Source organism: Macrosteles quadrilineatus, unplaced genomic scaffold (assembly GCF_028750875.1).
Source record: "Macrosteles quadrilineatus isolate MER2022 unplaced genomic scaffold, UCM_ALF_1.0 Scaffold_4__1_contigs__length_99947679, whole genome shotgun sequence".
In the NCBI taxonomy this organism is placed as follows: Eukaryota; Metazoa; Arthropoda; class Insecta; order Hemiptera; family Cicadellidae; genus Macrosteles; species Macrosteles quadrilineatus.
The window spans coordinates 93212468-93234667 of record NW_026542597.1 but is presented as its reverse complement, the minus strand read 5'-3'; the positions used below and the strand labels follow the sequence as shown (position 1 = coordinate 93234667).

General features: G+C 37.7%; 1 protein-coding gene across 1 annotated transcript in view; it reads right to left on the bottom strand.

The window, feature by feature from the left end:
• Nucleotides 1-22200, bottom strand: part of LOC128993152 (mucin-17) — a 34161-nt gene that overhangs the window by 10623 nt on the left and 1338 nt on the right. The window contains exons 3-28 of the mRNA XM_054416911.1: nucleotides 21394-21569; nucleotides 18479-18639; nucleotides 17070-17191; nucleotides 15237-15407; nucleotides 12556-12709; nucleotides 11947-12030; nucleotides 11316-11439; nucleotides 11061-11151; nucleotides 9822-10015; nucleotides 9659-9759; nucleotides 9333-9609; nucleotides 9170-9283; nucleotides 8844-9107; nucleotides 8518-8781; nucleotides 8192-8455; nucleotides 7881-8129; nucleotides 7585-7818; nucleotides 7259-7522; nucleotides 7096-7196; nucleotides 6933-7046; nucleotides 6607-6745; nucleotides 5037-5234; nucleotides 3935-4258; nucleotides 2545-2698; nucleotides 1325-1510; nucleotides 110-292 (exon numbers count right to left, since the gene is read on the bottom strand). Coding sequence (XP_054272886.1) covers nucleotides 110-292; nucleotides 1325-1510; nucleotides 2545-2698; nucleotides 3935-4258; nucleotides 5037-5234; nucleotides 6607-6745; nucleotides 6933-7046; nucleotides 7096-7196; nucleotides 7259-7522; nucleotides 7585-7818; nucleotides 7881-8129; nucleotides 8192-8455; nucleotides 8518-8781; nucleotides 8844-9107; nucleotides 9170-9283; nucleotides 9333-9609; nucleotides 9659-9759; nucleotides 9822-10015; nucleotides 11061-11151; nucleotides 11316-11439; nucleotides 11947-12030; nucleotides 12556-12709; nucleotides 15237-15407; nucleotides 17070-17191; nucleotides 18479-18620 — 4512 coding nt within the window. The 5' untranslated portion in view covers nucleotides 18621-18639; nucleotides 21394-21569. The remainder of the gene's footprint in view (nucleotides 1-109; nucleotides 293-1324; nucleotides 1511-2544; nucleotides 2699-3934; nucleotides 4259-5036; nucleotides 5235-6606; nucleotides 6746-6932; nucleotides 7047-7095; nucleotides 7197-7258; nucleotides 7523-7584; nucleotides 7819-7880; nucleotides 8130-8191; nucleotides 8456-8517; nucleotides 8782-8843; nucleotides 9108-9169; nucleotides 9284-9332; nucleotides 9610-9658; nucleotides 9760-9821; nucleotides 10016-11060; nucleotides 11152-11315; nucleotides 11440-11946; nucleotides 12031-12555; nucleotides 12710-15236; nucleotides 15408-17069; nucleotides 17192-18478; nucleotides 18640-21393; nucleotides 21570-22200) is intronic.

The following is a 22200-nucleotide window of genomic DNA, read 5'->3' as shown; positions in this document are numbered from 1 at the left end:
TCAAAACTCTGTTGGGTTAAAATTGATTGAAATTGATTGAAGCTTGGAAATTCAAGCCTTGTTGAGCCAAGATCTTAAGACATAATTATTGAGGCTTAAAAAGACTCACATCAAAGTAGCTGACAGTGGAGAAGGACTCAGGGCAGGTGTACAGCAGGACTGGCATGAGGTTTGCCGATGCTTCCGGAGGAGAAACTCCTTTCCCGCAGAACTTGAGAGTCACATCTGGCAATTTGAGAGTGTTGCCTCCCTCCAGCCGGTTCTTGTGCCGACTCAGGAACTCTTGTTTCAGCTGGCAACCAAGTAAATTTGAAATAGCTTTTTCTAACCAAATTTTAACATCTCGAGTTCAGCAAAAATGCTTTGAACACAAATACGAATTATATTTTTGCTACTGTTACTGTAAAACACAATAGGTCAACAATATTTTCAAATTGTTTTTAAATAAATGTTTGCATACCATCAAGAAAACAGCTGAGTTTTTATTTATGTTTTGCTATAGGGTTGAAGAAACATTCTTGACTTACCCAAACTCGTTTGTTTTTCTTCCCTTACTTACTAATCGTTGAAAAACTCATTCAAGGACTCGACAAATTCATATAAAGCCTACAATAGTCAAATATCAAGGTGGTAATTGCATTCAATATCTCATGGAATAATAACAGTTTAAAAGTTGATGTATTAGTATTTACTGCCAGTGTTGCCAAATCGTTTTCATTATCTCATTTTAGTGTACACAACCTGCACTAACTCTTGCGATTTTTTGTATTGTATTGCGAGAGGGGTGGACATCAACATGTGGGGTCCAAGCACGTCAACTGAAGCTTATTGTGCATGCCCCACTTGCCACTAACCAGGTGCAAGTGTCCTTGACCAGTTGCAGGAGCTTTTGTCCAATGTAAGCGTCTGATTCATAACCTGGCTGATTTAGACAAAACAGGGCCTTTCTCTTAGTCCAAAGTCTGTAACCAGTGCAGAATAATGTGTTTTGAACTCTCATCTGACTAGTTGCAATGCAAAGTCGACACTTCTGACTGTCATTGACGATTCCTAGACTTTGTAGGTGTTTCCTCAAATGGCTGTGTCCAGTGATAAGAGCAAGTACCTGCTAGACCTGCCTTCTGCCCAGCTTTAGCAGTCAGTGAGTGAAGAGGGTGCTAGATTCTGTGAGCAGTTTCTTGCCAAGTAACTGTTGCGATTACTTTCATACTGTTTTGGGTTTTTATGTAAAAAATTTGAAAACGCCAAAGTAAAAGGTGCGGTAAGGTGAAACACTGCAGGAATCACCTATTTTAAATTATGTTTCCGATTTGTTCTGCCATACCTCATGAGATCCAAGGAAGTAAGCGACAGAATACTTCTTGTCTCCCTTCTCCTTGTTACACTCAAGGCCCAGATGGGTTGTCAGCAGGTCAGAGAAGATCTCCAGTCGAGCATGATTGCTCTCCTTCAGGGCCTTGGCTTTGTCTCCATCTCCCTCGTACTGGACCGGATCTGCTTCCAGATGTACCTGAGAACACAAGCCATCTCTGAATCATGCTAAGTGATTATTGAATACATATCACCACAAATGTATAAAACATAGCTGAATCAAAACTCATCTAAGCGCTGGATGTTTGAAAAATCAAAATCCTGTATTAGCCATCTAGCAATAAAATGTATTCTGAACTAAAATTGTTGATATATTATCAAAAAATAGCAAATATCGAAAAATCCTTCTTTATTTATTACCAACACAACAAAAGGATAGTGCACATTGAATTTTGTGTTTCTTTGTGCTATGAAGTGCTTCTTTCTAAACATGTTGGTTCAACTTAAGCTTTATTATTTACATAAGGTTATTTAATTCTTAGGCCGGGCATACAGGTTACGTTATACCGGTGAGGTATAACTGCACAAGTATAACTCTCCAGTATACCTGTACAGGCAAGAGCTCACACACGTTACGGTAAACTGTACGGTAACCGGACGGGTGAAAGATTTCTAGAAGAGAGATGGTAGTATTATATCGTATATACTAGTAGGTAATAGAGAAATGGCGAGCTAACAAGATGATTATGATTGCTTTAGTAGGTTTGGCCTCTCTTGCATCACGGTCATGGTATTCCTTGCTCTTAATTCGCCACAAATAGGGTTCTGATTTATAAATTTCAATGAATTCCTCTAGAACTCAATTCCCTTTTCAACAGCCATGATGACGTAAACGCAGCGCAAAACACACAAGAAAATGTCAACCATACAGCAACAGAACACAGGAACGCGAAGCTCTCTAGTTGGAGAAATCGCCACTACTGACTCAAATCTGTAGGCATACCGTACGGACCCACACATACGCTCAGTTTAAGCAAACCTGTGAGGTATAATAAATGAAAATTCAATTCTTTTTTGGTTGCCTGCACAGGTCATTTTTCCTGTGAAGGTTAGCCTAAACAGGCTCACACACATGCTCTGGTATACCTGTACAGGTCACCTGCGCAGTTATACGTCACCGGTATACCGTAACGTGTATGCCCAGCCTTAGATAGAATGTTTTGATAATGTTACCTGAGAGAAGACAACCTTGCCACCAGAGTGAGCCTCAGTGGCCATCAACAGACTGGGTGTCTGCCACGTCTCCTCTACTCCCAGCACTCTGACTGACAATGTGTGTAGCTTGTTGTCACTGTCCAACACTTCCACTGACTTGGGGATGTCCGTACTGAAGCAAACAAAACTCTCACTCACACTTTTGTTCACATTCATATTAAATTAAATAAAAATTCATAGGTCCTGAAATTTTAGGGAAAAAATTTTCTGAATTTTCGGGCGAAATCACTTGTAATTTGGGATTTTCTTGGGACAAGATTTGTTCCAACTGATAGTAATTTTGCCACGATCGCAAGTGATAATGTCGTCTCTGTGATTACAAAAGATGATCAGAATTTCGTCGCTATTGCGTTAGGATTAGATATTTTGTTTCTGCGATCCCAGGAGATGTTCATAACTTTGCAGCAATCTTGAGAGATGTTCTAGATTTCACCGCCATGTCGGAGGATCGTGAGAGATAATAGATTTCAGTGCTATTACGAGAGACAATGATGATGTCTCTGCAATCATAGGAGATGTTCAAGACTTTGCCGCCATCATGGGAGATGGTCTAGATTTCACCGCTATGGCGGAGGATCATGAGAGATAATAGATTTCAGTGCTATTACGAGAGACAATGATGATGTCTCTGCAATCACAGGATGTTTAAGACTTTCCCGCCATCATGGGAGATGATCTAGATTTCACAGGTACGGCGGAAGATCATAAGAGATAACGATAGTGCCTTGATCACATATTAGGCCTACAATCATGATGAAATTCAGGAGCAGTGCAAAAATTCATATTTCTCTGATCTTTCCGCGGCTGTTTTATGTAGGTTAATCAAGACTCTACTGAATTATAGATTTACTAATAAAAATTAAGAACTGAAAAACAACACTTTTGCTGCTACCAACCCTGATAACTAAGTTATGCAAACAATTCTATTTTTACCATCAACGATGCACTACAAGGGAGATCTATAAAGCGAAGTACTGTACCAAACTTACCATACTTTTTTATTTTTTCTTCTTTCTTTTTGACAAAGTTTGGGATTAAAACAAACCATTTTTTTCACTAGTTTAGATGTTTTCCTGCAATAAAAAAATCAGATATATCACTATACTTGGACTTTCTCCAAGTTCTATTGCATAGTTGGCCTCTTCCCCAGTATGAGCACATTCCTGCTTCCGACGTTTTATAAGAGTATTATACACTTATGTAACATAGATATGTGACCAAAATTACTCACTGTTCATCAAACATATTTCCAATAAGCAATAAAGTTTAAGATACACACATTTGTACTATTCATTGTAACACTGTGTACGAATAAGAATTATAAGCCTAATAACAAAAAAATGTCTACCTGCTGGTATCATCAGGTGAGGAGAACTTGGCCGAACTAGATTGTTGGTAGCAAAAAATATGATGTAGCATCTGGACGTGTTTCCAGTGGGAGTATGAGAAGGTGACTAGTTGGTCGGGCCGTACTTCGGCAGTTCGGAAGATCGGCAGGAAGACTCCGAGAAGGTCGGAGCAGAGGCACAAGAGTGAGCCACCCTGTTGGAGTACATACTGGAGCAGTATGGGAGCCAGGGGAGCAGGCACACCTCCACACACCACCACGAGAGCGGCTTGGGCAACAAACGGGGAACACATCTGGGTGACGTTCAGGTTGGTGATGGTGTACCTAGAACATTGAGTTTGTTCAAACCATTAGTAACAAGACAAATAGTATTGATAGTAGCGGTACGACCATCCACCACATTAATGTCTGAGAGTGAAAGTAAATTGGATTAAAAACATGTTTACTTCCATAACAACATGCTATATTACTGTTAGAATGTGACAGGATGTACATCTAATGAAAATCTCATAATTTAATGCGATGCAGTCTCAAGTCAGAATACTGTTCTCTTATTTGACTTTGGAATATTGGATTCCTCTTTGCATCATATATCTTCTCAACGTCACCTAAACATCTGCTCTTCGATTAGCCATGTCAAGTTTTATCATAAGTTACTAGCAAGTTCATGTTTTGATTTAAACATCATGCATTCCAATTGCCTGCGTTAGTTTTCGCTGAAAAAATTGTATTATACTTTGTTCCCAATATTTAGGCGATTTGAGGGGTTCCCCCACATCTTTTTTATTTTATCTATGTTGCTTAATCAGCAGCTGTTGACCTATTATTTTAAAGGTAAGGGTCAAGTGGGGGGATAGCTTTCTTCCCCTAAAACTGCCTAAATATTGTGAACGTAGTATAGTCTCTATTTATTTACATGATTTTATAACTTACCTGACCTATGTTTTTGCTCCTCTGGCTCTTGATTTATGCTCCTATCATTCTATGCACTATGTTTTTGACTAACTGACCTCTTTCTTATTCAAATCACAAAACCTACACGCAAATGACATGAGAGAATGACCCAAGTCTGTGTAACTGATGTTACAATGATTTCACTCACCTATGCTTGTGCAGCACGGATTGCAGAGTGTTCCTGACGCTGTCCGCAGACACGGAACTCTCGCTGAACACAATGATGTTGGGAGGTTTGCCCGTGGTGTCTGCGTGATGAGGGACAGTCACCTTGATGTGTTTGGGAGTGTTGGTGGCTGACCGCAGAGAACTGAAACTGCCACTGCTCCCATTCACCAGGCCAGCTCTGTAGATATCAATTCAACGTGAATACATTCTTTATTTACAGATATCCAACAATTATACGTCAATGGCAAAAACATCACAAAATAAAACCCTAAGTACTTAATAATAGCTTAGTCTCGCCTTTTTGCTGTACGGCTATATTTAAGTTATCCAGTCTTAAGATATAGAAACTTGTCATACGATTGTATACTGGATAAATTTTGCTGCTGTTAAAAAGTTATCTGGTACAATGTATGATTTTTAAGTTGCCTTGTGAACGAGTTCATTTTATCAATGCATGTAAAATCAAGACTTTATTTGAGGTAAACATAGATAGGGGATAGGCATTCTAGGATCGCTCTTGTTGGGGAATCAACTTAATTGTTAATTAATTTCATTCCATTGGTATTAAGCAATTTCATTCGTACTTACAATCCAAAACACAAAAGTTAACTGGTGCTATCAGTAATTCTATTTACCTGACCATCTTATTTACACATTAGGTGAACAAATCAATCTTGTGTAATAATTGGGTATCCTTAAGTCTCGACAAATTCACTTTTTTTAAACACCAAGTGGATATATTTGCTAAAAATTCATCTGGATGTTTGCCATCGGAAGTAAAAAAACCATTCCAAGAGTATAAATAACTCTTATTTATCAGTATTACAACACAGATAACTGCATCAAGGCCGTTGCTGTTTGTAAACAGCTGATTATGCAACAACACATCCACAAATTGCCTTGCAAGCCATACAAACTATTTTCACAGGTAAAGGATTGTTTTCTAACTAAACACTCACCTAATAAAATCAAATATATATGGGCACATTGTTGGTAAGCTACATTTAACATTAAACAAATCCTTTAACAGCCGTGAATGCCAAGATAGCCACTTATCTATCTAGAGTTCAATGTTAGGTCATATCTTAAACCTACTTGAATAAAGCTTGTTTCAATAGCTCTGAAGTGTGAACAAATTCCTATATAAATTTCATTTGAAATGTAAGATTGCCTGAATGTATGTTGATTAATTTCTTACCACTTCCTCATTACCTGTTATTCTAAAATTTAAATGTATGTAGGAAGCTGAGTTTTTCATAATTTTTAGTTATTGTCTGTACTATAATATTTAAATCCTAATCCAAAATCAAAGCCACAATTATCTGTGAAAACTAGTACACAGAGAACTAGGAAAAGCAGATATTTCCTTTTCTATTTGATTTTATACCTTGAGTGTATACTGGCAGTGGCCTTACTGGCAGTGGTGGCCTGGAGAGTATCTGTACTGACTCTACTGAGAGAGCCGAAGCTAGAGCCTGTACTGCCAGGCTAAGCACTGAGACTGGTCATAGACACTGACCTATCCTCTACTGTACATGAGGCTACTGTACCTTGAGTGTATGCTGGCAGTGGCCTGACTGGCAGTGGTGGCCTGGAGAGTATCTGTACTGACTCTACTGAGAGAGCCGAAGCTAGAGCCTGTACTGCCAGGCTGAGCACTGAGACTGGTCATAGACACTGACCTATCCTCTATTGTACATGTAACTACTGTACCTTGAGTTTATGCTGGCAGTGGCCTGACTGGCAGTGGTGGCCTGGAGAGTATCTGTACTGACTCTACTGAGAGAGCCGAAGCTAGAGCCTGTACTGCCAGGCTAAGCACTGAGACTGGTCATAGACACTGACCTATCCTCTATTGTACATGTGACTACTGTACCTTGAGTGTATGCTGGCAGTGGCCTGACTGGCAGTGGTGGCCTGGAGAGTATCTGTACTGACTCTACTGAGAGAGCCGAAGCTAGAGCCTGTACTGCCAGGCTAAGCACTGAGACTGGTCATAGACACTGACCTATCCTCTATTGTACATGTAACTACTGTACCTTGAGTGTATGCTGGCAGTGGCCTGACTGGCAGTGGTGGCCTGGAGAGTATCTGTACTGACTCTACTGAGAGAGCCGAAGCTAGAGCCTGTACTGCCAGGCTAAGCACTGAGACTGGTCATAGACACTGACCTATCCTCTACTGTACATGAGGCTACTGTACCTTGAGTGTATGCTGGCAGTGGCCTGACTGGCAGTGGTGGCCTGGAGAGTATCTGTACTGACTCTACTGAGAGAGCCGAAGCTAGAGCCTGTACTGCCAGGCTGAGCACTGAGACTGGTCATAGACACTGACCTATCCTCTACTGTACATGAGGCTACTGTACCTTGAGTGTATACTGGCAGTTGCCTGACTGGCAGTGGTGGCCTGGAGAGTATCTGTACTGACTCTACTGAGAGAGCCGAAGCTAGAGCCTGTACTGCCAGGCTGAGCACTGAGACTGGTCATAGACACTGACCTATCCTCTATTGTACATGAGGCTACTGTACCTTGAGTGTATACTGGCAGTGGTGGCCTGGAGAGTATCTGTACTGACTCTACTGAGAGAGCCGAAGCTAGAGCCTGTACTGCCAGGCTGAGCACTGAGACTGGTCATAGACACTGACCTATCCTCTATTGTACATGAGGCTACTGTACCTTGAGTGTATGCTGGCAGTGGTGGCCTGGAGAGTATCTGTACTGACTCTACTGAGAGAGCCGAAGCTAGAGCCTGTACTGCCAGGCTGAGCACTGAGACTGGTCATAGACACTGACCTATCCTCTATTGTACATGAGGCTACTGTACCTTGAGTGTATGCTGGCAGTGGTGGCCTGGAGAGTATCTGTACTGACTCTACTGAGAGAGCCGAAGCTAGAGCCTGTACTGCCAGGCTGAGCACTGAGACTGGTCATAGACACTGACCTATCCTCTACTGTACATGAGGCTACTGTACCTTGAGTGTATGCTGGCAGTGGCCTGACTGGCAGTGGTGGCCTGGAGAGTATCTGTACTGACTCTACTGAGAGAGCCGAAGCTAGAGCCTGTACTGCCAGGCTGAGCACTGAGACTGGTCATAGACACTGACCTATCCTCTACTGTACATGTAACTACTGTACCTTGAGTGTATGCTGGCAGTGGCCTGACTGGCAGTGGTGGCCTGGAGAGTATCTGTGCTGACTCTACTGAGAGAGCCGAAGCTAGAGCCTGTACTGCCAGGCTGAGCACTGAGACTGGTCATAGACACTGACCTATCCTCTACTGTACAAATGACTACTGTACCTTGAGTGTATGCTGGCAGTGGCCTGACTGGCAGTGGTGGCCTGGAGAGTATCTGTACTGACTCTACTGAGAGAGCCGAAGCTAGAGCCTGTACTGCCAGGCTGAGCACTGAGACTGGTCATAGACACTGACCTATCCTCTACTGTACAAATGACTACTGTACCTTGAGTGTATGCTGGCAGTGGCCTGACTGGCAGTGGTGGCCTGGAGAGTATCTGTACTGACTCTACTGAGAGAGCCGAAGCTAGAGCCTGTACTGCCAGGGTGAGCACTGAGACTGGTCATAGACACTGACCTATCCTCTACTGTACATGAGGGTACTGTACCTTGAGTGTATGCTGGCAGTGGCCTGACTGGCAGTGGTGGCCTGGAGAGTATCTGTGCTGACTCTACTGAGAGAGCCAAAGCTAGAGCCTGTACTGCCAGGCTAAGCACTGAGACTGGTCATAGACACTGACCTATCCTCTATTGTACATGTGACTACTGTACCTTGAGTGTATGCTGGCAGTGGCCTGACTGGCAGTGGTGGCCTGGAGAGTATCTGACCTGACTCTACTGAGAGAGCCGAAGCTAGAGCCTGTACTGCCAGGCTGAGCACTGAGACTGGTCATAGACACTGACCTATCCTCTATTGTAAATGAGGCTACTGTACCTTGAGTGTATACTGGCAGTGGCCTGACTGGCAGTGGTGGCCTGGAGAGTATCTGTACTGACTCTACTGAGAGAGCCGAAGCTAGAGCCTGTACTGCCAGGCTGAGCACCGAGACTGGTCATAGACACTGACCTATCCTCTATTGTACATGTAACTACTGTACCTTGAGTGTATGCTGGCAGTGGCCTGACTGGCAGTGGTGGCCTGGAGAGTATCTGTACTGACTCTACTGAGAGAGCCGAAGCTAGAGCCTGTACTGCCAGGCTGAGCACTGAGACTGGTCATAGACACTGACCTATCCTCTATTGTACATGTGACTACTGTACCTTGAGTGTATGCTGGCAGTGGCCTGACTGGCAGTGGTGGCCTGGAGAGTATCTGTACTGACTCTACTGAGAGAGCCGAAGCTAGAGCCTGTACTGCCAGGCTGAGCACTGAGACTGGTCATAGACACTGACCTATCCTCTATTGTACATGTGACTACTGTACCTTGAGTGTATGCTGGCAGTGGCCTGACTGGCAGTGGTGGCCTGGAGAGTATCTGTACTGACTCTACTGAGAGAGCCGAAGCTAGAGCCTGTACTGCCAGGCTAAGCACTGAGACTGGTCATAGACACTGACCTATCCTCTACTGTACATGAGGCTACTGTACCTTGAGTGTATGCTGGCAGTGGCCTGACTGGCAGTGGTGGCCTGGAGAGTATCTGTACTGACTCTACTGAGAGAGCCGAAGCTAGAGCCTGTACTGCCAGGCTGAACACTGAGACTGGTCATAGACACTGACCTATCCTCTATTGTACATGTGACTACTGTACCTTGAGTGTATGCTGGCAGTGGCCTGACTGGCAGTGGTGGCCTGGAGAGTATCTGTACTGACTCTACTGAGAGAGCCGAAGCTAGAGCCTGTACTGCCAGGCTGAGCACTGAGACTGGTCATAGACACTGACCTATCCTCTAGTGGGGGAAGCTCTTCTACTGTAGGTGTGGCTACAGTCATCGGGTCACTGAACTGTAAAATGACGGTAGCATATATAGTCAAAGTGTTTTAACTGCAATTATTTACATATTTCAATTGTATAAATTTCAAATTGGTTTAAGGACGTGATTCTGTGTAATTTTATTGTTGCTTATTTTTACTTTTTTTAACTTGTTAAGAAGGCATCGAAGATGTCATAATCACTATTCACTTCATGACCACCTTCTGATGGAACTATTACGACATCATTCAACACTTAAGATTACTTTCTGAGGAGTCAACACACAACCCTCCACTACACACAAACTGGGTTTTTAACTAGTTGGGACGATAATTAACAGTTGATTTTTTGCAGGAGCAGGTATTTTAGCCAGTTTTGTGATTCAGTATAATCCAAGGGCTACAGCAGAAAATTGAAGTATAGATTTTCCATCAAATATAACTGTGTAACCTAAACAGGAACAACAGCCAAAATTTAAGTTTTAGGAATTATAATTTTGAAAAAATAGAATATTTTATGTATCTAGAAATAACACTTACATACAATAACTTGAAAGGACTAGAGGTTACCAACGGAAAAAGATCAGAAAATACAAAAGTTTAAAGCAATTAGCTTCTTAGCTCAAGGCTTCTCTCATGTTATTTAAAAACAAAACAATAATTAGAGCTGTCATCATTTAAGGTTCAGATTCAAACACTATTATAATTCATAATATAGTGAGATAGACTAAAAGCTGAAGGGTACATTGAACTGGCCACACTTCAATAAATTAATGAACTTAATAGAAAAAATACACTCCTAAGACTAGTAGGAAGCTTCAACTATAATAGAACTAGACATTCCATTTCAACGTTAAATTTGTTGCCAGTTTAATTATCAAAATTGATTAAGTTAATTCGAGGCGCCACTTTGTAATTTTTTTTTTTATATAGTCTATAGGTGGTCTGTATAGATGGAATGTCTACATTAGTATCCAAGAGTCAATGTGAGAAGTTTCTTCCCGAATGTCCCATTGTTGACCTATACCGTACTTAATTGAAGCAGAATTGTATCAACATTGTACCAAGATGGTTGTACCTCTCTTGCAGGCTCCTCACTGCCAGGCAGGGGTTTGATCTCTTCCAGAGGTGTGAAGCCTGCGCCTGACCCAGGCACCACCATAGCTGCTCTACAAAACAACGACAGTTGACAACAGACATTTGATTTGAAAAAGATTACTGTTTACCACTAAATATTGTTAAAAATCTAGAAGCTATTCCTGAGCATTTGACTTCAATCTGGATTCAATAACCAAAGAATGGAGAATTTGAGTTCACAGACGTGAGAGTCTACCTGTGACCGTCTACAGGCGCAGGAGCTTGTTGTTTGGCCGCCTGAGCAGCAGAGACACTGAAGCTACGTAGCACGCTGACGTGCGCCTGCCACTGACTAGCAGCCACTGCTCTCTTGCGAACACCTGTGACAAACAATGGTGGATTTAAAATAGTAAATAAATGTAAAAAACCATCGGTAAAATCACATTGACGAATACTAAGAATATTTTGAAAGTAAGCTAAGAGTGTCTTTAAAGTTAGCGTTATCTTTACCATTGATTTTGAATACTGCAAGTACGTTTCTCATCCTATTGTGAAATCTGGGGTTTGTTTTGGTACTTGTTTCATGCCCAACTACGCTTATTGGTACTGTATTGTACTTGAACTGAGTGTTTCTCTCTTATTAAGGGATAAATTTGAGTGTTCTTTACTTCTTCTTTAACCATCAATAAGAATTATTACAAAATAATATAAGTATACATTTTGAAAAAACACTTAATCCTGTTTCTAGAATGGAAGATAACAGTAAGAACTTTATCATTTGGCTTGGACTAAAACTGAGGTACTACAAAGATAACAATGTAATTGTGGTTGTCTTCATCTGCTTTTTAATCCCAAGATCATTACTATGCCGTTAGAGCCATACTTACTAGATCCCCTGCGAGACGCTGGGTTGTAGGCTGGTATAGAATCAACGTTCAGAAGTAAGCATGGTTTTCCCTTCACATCGACCGCTGCAACCATATGAGCTATTTAAATCCCCAAGGTTAATGAGTCGTTCAAAATACAAGAATAACATGAGCAAGTTTTACACAACCATGGTTCCATAGTGTGCATACGAAGTTTTAATGTTTGTGTTTTTTTCAGGTTTGGGTTATTAACCAGTAACAAGTTGGAACAAGTTTTAACGCTACTAAAATGTATAGCATATTTTGATTGAGGCTACACGTGGATATTATGAAACTAATTTAATGAGGTATTTTTTTTAAAATAAAAATCTGGTTCTATAATATGTACCTTAATAGTTAGAGAAGTATTAAGTGTTAGAGAAGTAATATTTCTCATCTTGTCTTTACATCATCACCTGATTAAATATGTATTGTCTTGTTTACCTTTTGTATGTTATGTTTTGGTTGGATGTAATTGTTAAAAAGATGTATCAATAATTTGTTCAGCATAAAAAAACATTTTCCATTATATTTCTGGGCTATTTATTACATTAACTATTAGTACCAACAGTTATCTACTATTGAACTTACACAATATCCTAAGCAGCTCCAGTCCAGGTCCTACAGTAATGGTGTTTGACATGTACAATGATGTCAGTTTAGACAGTTGCTCCTCATCACACTCCACAAGTAGCAGCAGCACTTCCCCAGCCTGCCAAGCTCTGGCCACACCAAACTCTTCCACCTACATAAAAAAACTCAAAAAAAATATAAAAACTTCTTGAAAAAATCTTGATTCTAAAAAGGAGGCCGGACCAGATGCGATACCAGCCAGTCTGCTCAAATTTTGAGCTGAACCCTTGGCTCCAATAATAACTCTCTATTTCAACAAATTGTTGCGAGCGGGAATATTTCCTCAAAATATGAAAGAGGGGTTCATTGTACCAATTCATAAGAAAGGTGATTTGTCTGACGCCAGAAACTATAGGCCGGTCGTTATTCTAGCAAAGGTTTTTGAGAGCTTGGACCTCGATAGAATGTCCTTTGACTTTGTCCACTTGAGGGAATGTGTCACCATTGAAGCACTTAACATGCCTTATCAAACGAATGTAGAATTAATCTTTAGGTATGGTGTGATTTTGTGGGGACAGGCAACTGATACAAAAGTATTTTCAGACTTCAGAAAAGAAGTCAAAGTCAAATAATTTATTTTCACACAACGTTTTACAGATCCAGCATAGCTGGGAAACAGGTGAAATGGTCATGGACAATTAAAATACATAAAACTAGCCTATAATAACTATAGGCTAGAAATCAATAATATGCTAAGAAATCAAATATATACATCATTTAAAAATCATTAACTTTGTAATACTCTTTATTAAGCAGCAATTTGGTAACTTCTTTTTTGTATTTTTCAAGAGATTCTAATGATTTAATATTTTCTGGAAGTTTATTATACAGTTTTTTCCCTAGATATAGTAGAAGGGTTTCAAGTGAGGTAAGTTGTAGGGCAGTTGTAAATCATTTTGATGTCGTGTTAAATAATTATGGTTATGGTTTTCAAAGATTCAAGATTTTTTTTATCAATATTAATGTTTGCAGGATATAAACTGACAGAACCCGACAGAAGTGTTAATTTTTGTAATTCTCTAAATAATAATTTACAGAATCGCCTAGGTTTTGAAAATGGCATAATTCTAAGGATCTTTTTTTGTATTTTGAAAATGGTTTTGGCATTTAAGCAGCTGCCCCAGAACTCTATTCCATACAACATGTTTGACACAAACAAAGTTTATAAATATAAACGATCATCCTTGTCCTGAGGTCAGTAATATGCTGCAGGACAGACATCTGGAAACAGACTGTATTTAGTTTATTAACTAGAACTGGTGTGTATTCATCCCAATTTAAAGTGTTTTGTACCTGAATTCCTAAAAAAATTTTTAGATGACGTTTCATTAATAATTTCTTCCTGAAAATTAATATTTTATTTGATAGTTTCTCTGTCATGAGTAGTTTTGAACCTAATAATTTGAGTTTTAAAACAATTTAGACTCAGCCCATTTGCTGTGAACCATTTGTTTGGATCTTAAAAAGTTGGTTTATCAAATTTTGTAAATTGTTAGAATCCTCCTATTTACGACTAATTCCCACCCTAAGAAGTTCTTGTAAATCACTTTTTCAAAATGTAAAAATCCAAACACTCACATAGCTATACATCTATGAATTATTAAATAATATAGCCTACACAATATAAAAAATAACCTACTGGATTCATTCGAACTCATACAAGTATAGTACAAGAAATGAAACAATTTTTAGATTGCTAAATCACCGTTTTACCGTATTTGAAAAATATTGGAAAATGACGGCTGAATTTCAAAAAACGAAATGCATACAGTATTTTTAACTTCCACAAAAAATAAAGGAATGTCTCCCATTTAAAGTTTACTCTAATTCTTTCTGTTTCCGATATTCCAATGGTGGCCTCCTTGAGTTGATCACCCTGTATACGGTTACGTCAGCAGTTGTTCACTTTGGGCTAACTTATAATTCTACAATTAATATTGCGGAACAAGGTTTGCCGGGTCAGCTAATAGCTTATATATACCATTTTGAAAATGTTTATAAAGGAAATAGATGTAAATACATCTAATAGTGTTGGAAGAATTTATTCTATTATCCTCCTATACGTACAACATTTACCACTCAACATTTAAGGAATGTGGCTGAAAAAAGTTAAAGAAGTGGTGAAAGAAGTTTCCCAAGTATTTGAAAAAAATTCTTCTACAATAAAAGTTAGTCAAATACTAACTAAATAAACAATATAGGCTACTAACACAACAAATATAGTCGATTGTTATGTTTGATGTGGATTACCTATAGCTTGATTATTTAAAAAAAAAATGCATTCAAGAATAACTAAGCAGTAAGCACTAAATATTTACAGCTACGGATGATTAAACATTTTCAGTAAACAACAACTTCCAGATACCTCATGTAAAGATATTTCTTCTTGTGAACTGATACTGCACACACTTGAAACACAATGACTAAGTTTGTTTGGAATGAATTCAATGGAGCATTCATATGTAAATTACCACACAAACGAACACTGACCCTACTGATAAGCACCTCCTTTGAATACAAAAATTTGTTAAAAAATACAGCTTATAACTGCTTATATAGTGTTATTAAAGTAAAATAATTATTTTAAACAGAGTAAATTTAGAATTCAAACTCATTAATTTACATATTAAATAATTCACCTGGCAGTTGGGGACTGGATTGAGTTTGTTGAATGAGTTGAAGTCGGCTTCCAATACAACATGGATCGTTTGTTCATCTGAACTCTCCGCTGTAGGACTTCCACACAGCTCGATGGGAAACAACGTCTTTTTGTTGGGCACCCCGATCCAACTGGACGTATCCACCACTTGCTGAGGACATTGGACCAACATTAGCACATTGTTTGTCACACGTTATTGGAAAGTTAGGATGAGCAACACAAGCATGAGTGGAGTAAAAACAGTCAGTCATGTAAGATTATTATAAGTTCACATTTAGTAGGATAATCCTGTTTAGTGGAAAAGTCTAAGAGTCATTAAGACAAAGACAGAGAATCATAAATATGTCCATCTGAATTATTTATAAATCGTGTACCGTACATAATGCACCAAATTTATCTAAGTAGATTAGGTACAGCATCAAAAATCAACCTACAGGTAAACCTGGATTTGTTCTGTGTTTATTGTAATCAAATTAAATATAAAATTTTTCTAGATGTAAAAATCAAACTTGAAAGTTACTTTCGGAAACAAGTTTTTTTACAAGATCTGGATTTTTAAAGCGTGGTGATTAAGATAAAACAAAATTGGATTTTGTGACTCTCAAAGGTAAAAAACTTTTTATATATCTGAAACTAAATTAGGCCTATAGAGTTTAATTTGAAAATCAAAGATGATTTTGTTCAAGTTTGCTTCTTGTTGTTTAAAATTTTTATTTACCAAATACATCATCCGACTAAATAAAATATTAAATATTATACTTATTTTGTTTGTTAACCCTTTGAGTGCTATGCAAACGATATATCGTTGTGCTTCTTTTTCCTGAGAAGTGCTATGCAACGATATATTGTTGTTAGCGTTTCTTCCGAATAGTGCTAAGCGATGATATATCGTGCCGGCGCGACTTTCCATTGTGTGAGTTTAAATGGGCATATCGGTTTCTACTCCATTGTTGTTTCGAAACAGCGATGGTTACTTTCGATTCCTCATACAAATGAGGCCCGATATATTGTTGTCCTTAGCACTTTTGAGATGAGAAATTTTATTTCTACCCATTTTTTTGTCGCACACTAGACTTTGCTTCCGTGGTAAGCCTAGCACTTTTCGAACAAAAAAAGTAAATAACTCTAGCATATTTTGGAAAATTAAAAAATAGTTCTAGCATCATAAGTGTTAAAAATAAATTACAAATCAAAATAATATTCTTAAATTTTAATCGACAAGACACCATTCACTTGCTCTTATGCATAGGCCTACAAAGTCCTGGGTATTTGTTTAGAAAGATTTTTCTATTTACTCTAACCATAAATGAATTAGGCATAATCAATACATTTAATCCAATGTCTTCCAATTAAGTATTTCGGATTACAACGAAAAGCTATCAATAGCCTTCACTAAAGGCTGCATGACAATGAATGGTCTGTCACTACAGCTGTGGCGACACCACCCATCCCTATCCGACAATCATCTCATTTCCTCTATAGAAAAATATATCTTCGTGTTTAATTTTTGTATGAAATAAATTTAAATAAAATTGAATTGTTAGAAATTTTAATACATATTTCTATTAATTTTGTTAAAATTTAATTGCCTTTGAAGGTCAATTAAATTAACATTTTACAACCATATTTCACACGCTTTACAAAATCAAGGTTGTTATTTTCTAACACCTCTTTATGCCCTATGTTTTTTTTGCAATAAAGAAAAACACAAGACTTAAAATTCACATTTTCTGAATATGGAATGGTTTTATCTATCAGAGTAGGAGAGTATTTTCTAACATCTTAAGTCAAGTAATAACACAGAGGTGTTTACCTGGGGGAAGATGGACAGACAAAGCTTGTTTCCCACATAAGACAACAAGTCTCCGATCCTAGCCTCACTGGTGTTGATGCAGAAACTGCAGTTGATGGAGTTGCTTTGGACTGGTGCACTTCCTGGGAAACAGGTCAACTTTTATCATCCCAACATAGTAGGGTAAATCAGGTACATCGACAGTAATAGCCAGCTAACTTGGCGTTGGACAATCCGGAAAATTCTGTCATTCAGCATGAGTCAAATTGATTTTTTTACACTGAACAAGCCTCAAGGATGTTTTTGACGAGGATTGTTTTTTCAGTTGAATTTAAGCAGAGCTGTAGGGCAAGCGCCTCAGGTCGGTTGCACTCAGTGAAATGTTGTAACCCCTATTAAAACTGTTTTACTTTCTATTTTATTGGCACTTCCACAAAGTAACCCGGCAATTTCAGTAGTGGTTAAAGTACTGAGCATACTGGATTATCAAGTTCCTACAGCGGTAGAAACCCAAATTCCTTCTGTTTTGTCTTGGTAAAAAGTTATCAACAATACTTATTTGAGGTCGGCCCAACTTCCAAAGCAACACGTGATGAACAAGTTCATTGGGACAATGATAAATCCATAGTGCAGGTTATACGAGCTGAGCAGCATTGTCATCGGAGAGTTTGCGTTAGCCGGGCATTAAGCGTTGCTAGCAAAACCTGCTGCGCTAAGAACACGGCGGACGCAAGGCGGAAGATTATACACATCGTTGTCAAAGTGCTCCTGACATGATTGGCCTTAACATTACAAGGCGTTAGAGATAGTTTTGAAAATTATCATTTTTTACTGGGATGGCCACTTGGTAAGGACTGGCCTTATGATTAGGACCTAATACAGTTTTAGTAAGGAAAAAAGATATTTTATTAAGCACTCCTAGGTAATTTTTTGGAACGTGAATATGATATTTGCAATTATTTAAAACAGCATCAATACATTGTTTCTAAATGGTGTGAAATAAATGAATGATGATACGACAATGCACAATAAGCTTCGGTTGATGTGGTAGGACCCTGAGTCCACCCCTCTCACAATACAATACGATAAAACAACTCACAGACAGCGTTATGTATAACAAGGGGGGTATGCGCTAGCAATGCACGTTCCCCATCCCCGCTGTGTTGCGTAACATGGAAATTTAGCACCCTATTTTCTGAGATGACTGCGCTGAAATATTTGTGCTATTTTAACATGGCCCTACAATCGTTGGACATAAATATGATTGAATGCATTGACGACGTTTTCTATTGAAAAGATTTTGACTGACAAAATAGCTTCTGGTTAATCTGTTGAATTTATATTTCAAAACACCTCTTCAAACAGACCCAAAGAGTTAAGGATCCAGAACCAAAGAAGAGTCTAAAAAACTACTAAGAGTATTCCATTACCTTCTTGAGGAGGTGACTCTTGGCTTCCAAACAGAATGAGAGATCCTCTATTTTTCTGTAACTGGGCAATTTTGACACGCATAGAGTTCAAACGCCAAGATTGCAGCCATGTGGCAGCCATATAGTAGACAGTCAACAACATTTTGCCGAATTTTTGGTACCTGGAAATTCGTCACACAATAATTTACATAACAAAACCCCGATTACAAAGTAAAACCAATTATGTCTACTTACATTCTAGTAAGACGAAATTTATTTCCGAACAAATATGATAAATTTCATCGAAGAGCTGTGAGATGAAAAATGAATCAGAGAATAGATAGCTTATTTCCCAATAAAAGTATCATACAGGGATGAAATTCTTCATATTGTTTAAGAAAACTAAATATTTTCTAGGCCTACTTATGAAATTATTTATGTATATTAGTCTCTTTTCACTGATCTAGGTCCAAAATTAAATATTTTTAAATTTTTAATAAGTAGGCCCAAGCCGGATACCAGTGAAGATTCTCGTCATCTCTATCCTCTCCTAGTCCAGTCCTAAGCTCTCTTTCCTGTCCAAACTTCTATTAGTAGGCATATAGAAACAGACCAACTCGTTCAGAATGGATTGTTCCAAATGTATTGATTCCATTGTGCATCGAATTCCATTGTGGGTTAAATTGTTTGTTTTGCATCACATATAAACAACTGTTCACGCTCCACATGTGGCCTCTGAACATGACACCATCCAAAACGCTCAATGAACCTTAAATTCGTAATCTTTGATTTTGTTTTTCAGACACTTAATAGAATTCTTTATTTGGACAAAAACATAAGTTATTACATTTTTGGTTCAGCGTGCAAAAAACCGGGGTACAGTTCTGCAGAAAACCTGAGATAAATATATCGCATGGTAATGGGTTTAAATTTTAATATCTACCTTCTCGACTTCTATTCGGTTCAAAATCCAAAATCTTGTTTCAACAATATATTTTTATTTTTGTATGTAAACTTCAAATTGAGTCTTTATCTGTTTATATTTAGAGATTATCTGTTTACGTTTTCATTGATATAGAAACTAAATTACCAATTAACATTTAACCTAAAACAAAATATATTTTATGAAAGTTGACAAAACTAAACAATAATTAATTAAAAATTACACATATAATATGAGTCATGTAAGTGGAGTTGGGGTGAGTTGACGTCTGGTGTGTTTTTTGCATATTTCAATATAAACAAGGACAGAATGATGTCATGGTTACTGTAGGAATGTGGAGGGACTAATCATGGCAGGTCAGTTGGTATTTTGGAATCAGTCATGTAAGGGGAGATGAGGGTTAGTTGGCTCCGGTTTGTTATTTGCTAAGTATGGTAACGTTTAATAAGAAAAAAAGCTACTAACTTACATTTTTCCATTTTTGTGAATTTTAAAAAATATATAGGCTATTATGATTGTAATAATTCCCGTTAAGTTAAGTTAATAATTTGTAAATATAACAGAAAAAAACGTAACATTCGGTAGTTTGGAACTGCTTCAGTAGGCCTAAGAAACTATTTTCTATTAAGAATAACATTCCAATTCCAAAGTACTAAATATTTGTGAATTTGTAAATATATACCATTATAAGTACCTATTTAAAACACAAAATACTTAAGGTTTGGAACTGCTTCATTAGGCCTTAGAAAATCATTAACTTAAAATCTCCTAACAAGATTGTTTTCTTAAAGTCTACATTTTCGTAATTTTTGGAAAGTTTATCATTTTTAATTACGGAAAGTAAATAGAAGAAATGTCTTATAACACTTAAAACACATATTTACGCTTATACTGTTACTCACAAGACGGTAACATTCCCCCAATAAGCGGTACATTCGCTTATTGGGTCTGATGATTATTGGAGTGTCCAATTGAAATTGATCACCACTTACCATCTTTTTTGAATATTTACCGTCTTGTGAGTAACAGTATAAGCGTGAATATATGTTTTGTGTGTTATAAGACATTTCTTTTATTTACTTTCCGTAAATTCAATAACACATAAATGCTGATCAAGAAGTTATTCATTTTTAATTGTAATAATTATGGATTTTATAGCCATTAATAAGTTAATAAGTAAAAATCCCTATGTCACGAAAAACGTATAAAGCTCAGTAGTTTGGAGCTAGCCTACTTTTTTGAACCTAAGAAGCCCTTTTATTCTTTTAAAGTATGGTACTCTACTTTTTATAAATTATGGAAAATATATAGGTAATTTTATTTAGCCTATAATTAATATGGATTTTATAGGCCTAGCAATTTACAGTTAATAAAAAGTCAAAATCAGTAAATATAGCCTATCACAAAAAACTTAATGATCCGGAGTTAGGAAGTGCCGCTGCCTAATTCCAATCATGTGTCAGGAACTTAGGTTTAGTGTACATTTCACCATCCTTACTCTGGACGGCTTGTAAATTAATCTTACAATAGTTTCTGGGTCTTTAATATGGTTTAAAATTAAAGAAAAATATTTAAATATTCAATTTGCAGGTATAGGCCCTAGTTATTAAAGCCTAAAAAGCTCAACTGCTTTCTTAAGGAAACGGACAAGCGATTTTAGAAATTTGCCGAAACAGTGTACAGCATGACCAATGGCGGCTCACTGGATCTAACTTAGTGGCCAATGACAATCTACGAACCCATTTCAGACAGATTAAATGCCAACAAATGCATTAAGCTTAGTTGGCGTTGATTAGATGAAGCATATATGCTTATTTGAGACGAAACCCGGCGCTTTCGGTATTTGGTGGGTGTCAGGTATTTGGTATGTTTACCTTAATCAGTGTAAGTAGGGTAAGCTTAACTTCTTATCAAACTTTTGCCAAAAAAAAAAAACTACCAATTATGAAATTGAGAATTTAAACTTAAGTTAATATTTAGTTGCAATACTTACTTTGATTTGTAGGGAAGAACTTTTATGTCATGTTTATTGGAAACTTAGCAGTACCTACTGAGACTTCCCATGCTTTTTCATTTTAAATCCAAATTCACAAACGAGCATCGCACAGGGTGATGGAGACTTCCATCAATTCTCAAGCTTCAATTCTCAAGCTCTTCTTGCCACAAAATCTGAAACATTTAAGTTAGGCCTAACATAAGTTATTTTTGTTGATATTCAACTATTAGTTTAAGTTAGCCTCCCCACTGAATTTGAAACAACACAAATATTTAGAAGGCAATCAACATGTTTATCTAGGCAAAGCTTAAGTTATTTTTTGCTGTACCTACCTACCTACATAACTAAATCAATAAACTTCAGAAATATTGAGACAAGCTTAAACTTGATTTTCTTCTGGTGTTAAGTTAAAGCCTACTAACTTAGGCCTAAGCTTACAAGGATTTGGGGGGTCAATGTACAAGGAAATAGGATTTTTCTGTTTTTTTTAAGTGTTTTGAGGGAAAAATCACAGAGATTGCAATAGCTTTTGAACATCATTTTTTAGAGCAAGGTTAACATAATAAAAAATAAGTTACCCTAAGTTAATTACAATAAGTTAATAAGTTAATATAAATAAAAGTAAAAAAGTAAGTAAAGGTAAAAAGTTAATAAGTCAATAAGTTAATTACAACAGTTAATTAAATCAATTAACTGTTGTAATAAGTTAATGGCGGCCTACTTAACTTAAGTTATGTAGGCTAGTAAGTTCTACCACAGAGAATAGGCCATTTGATGGTTTTTGTCCGTGGTTCCACCCAATTA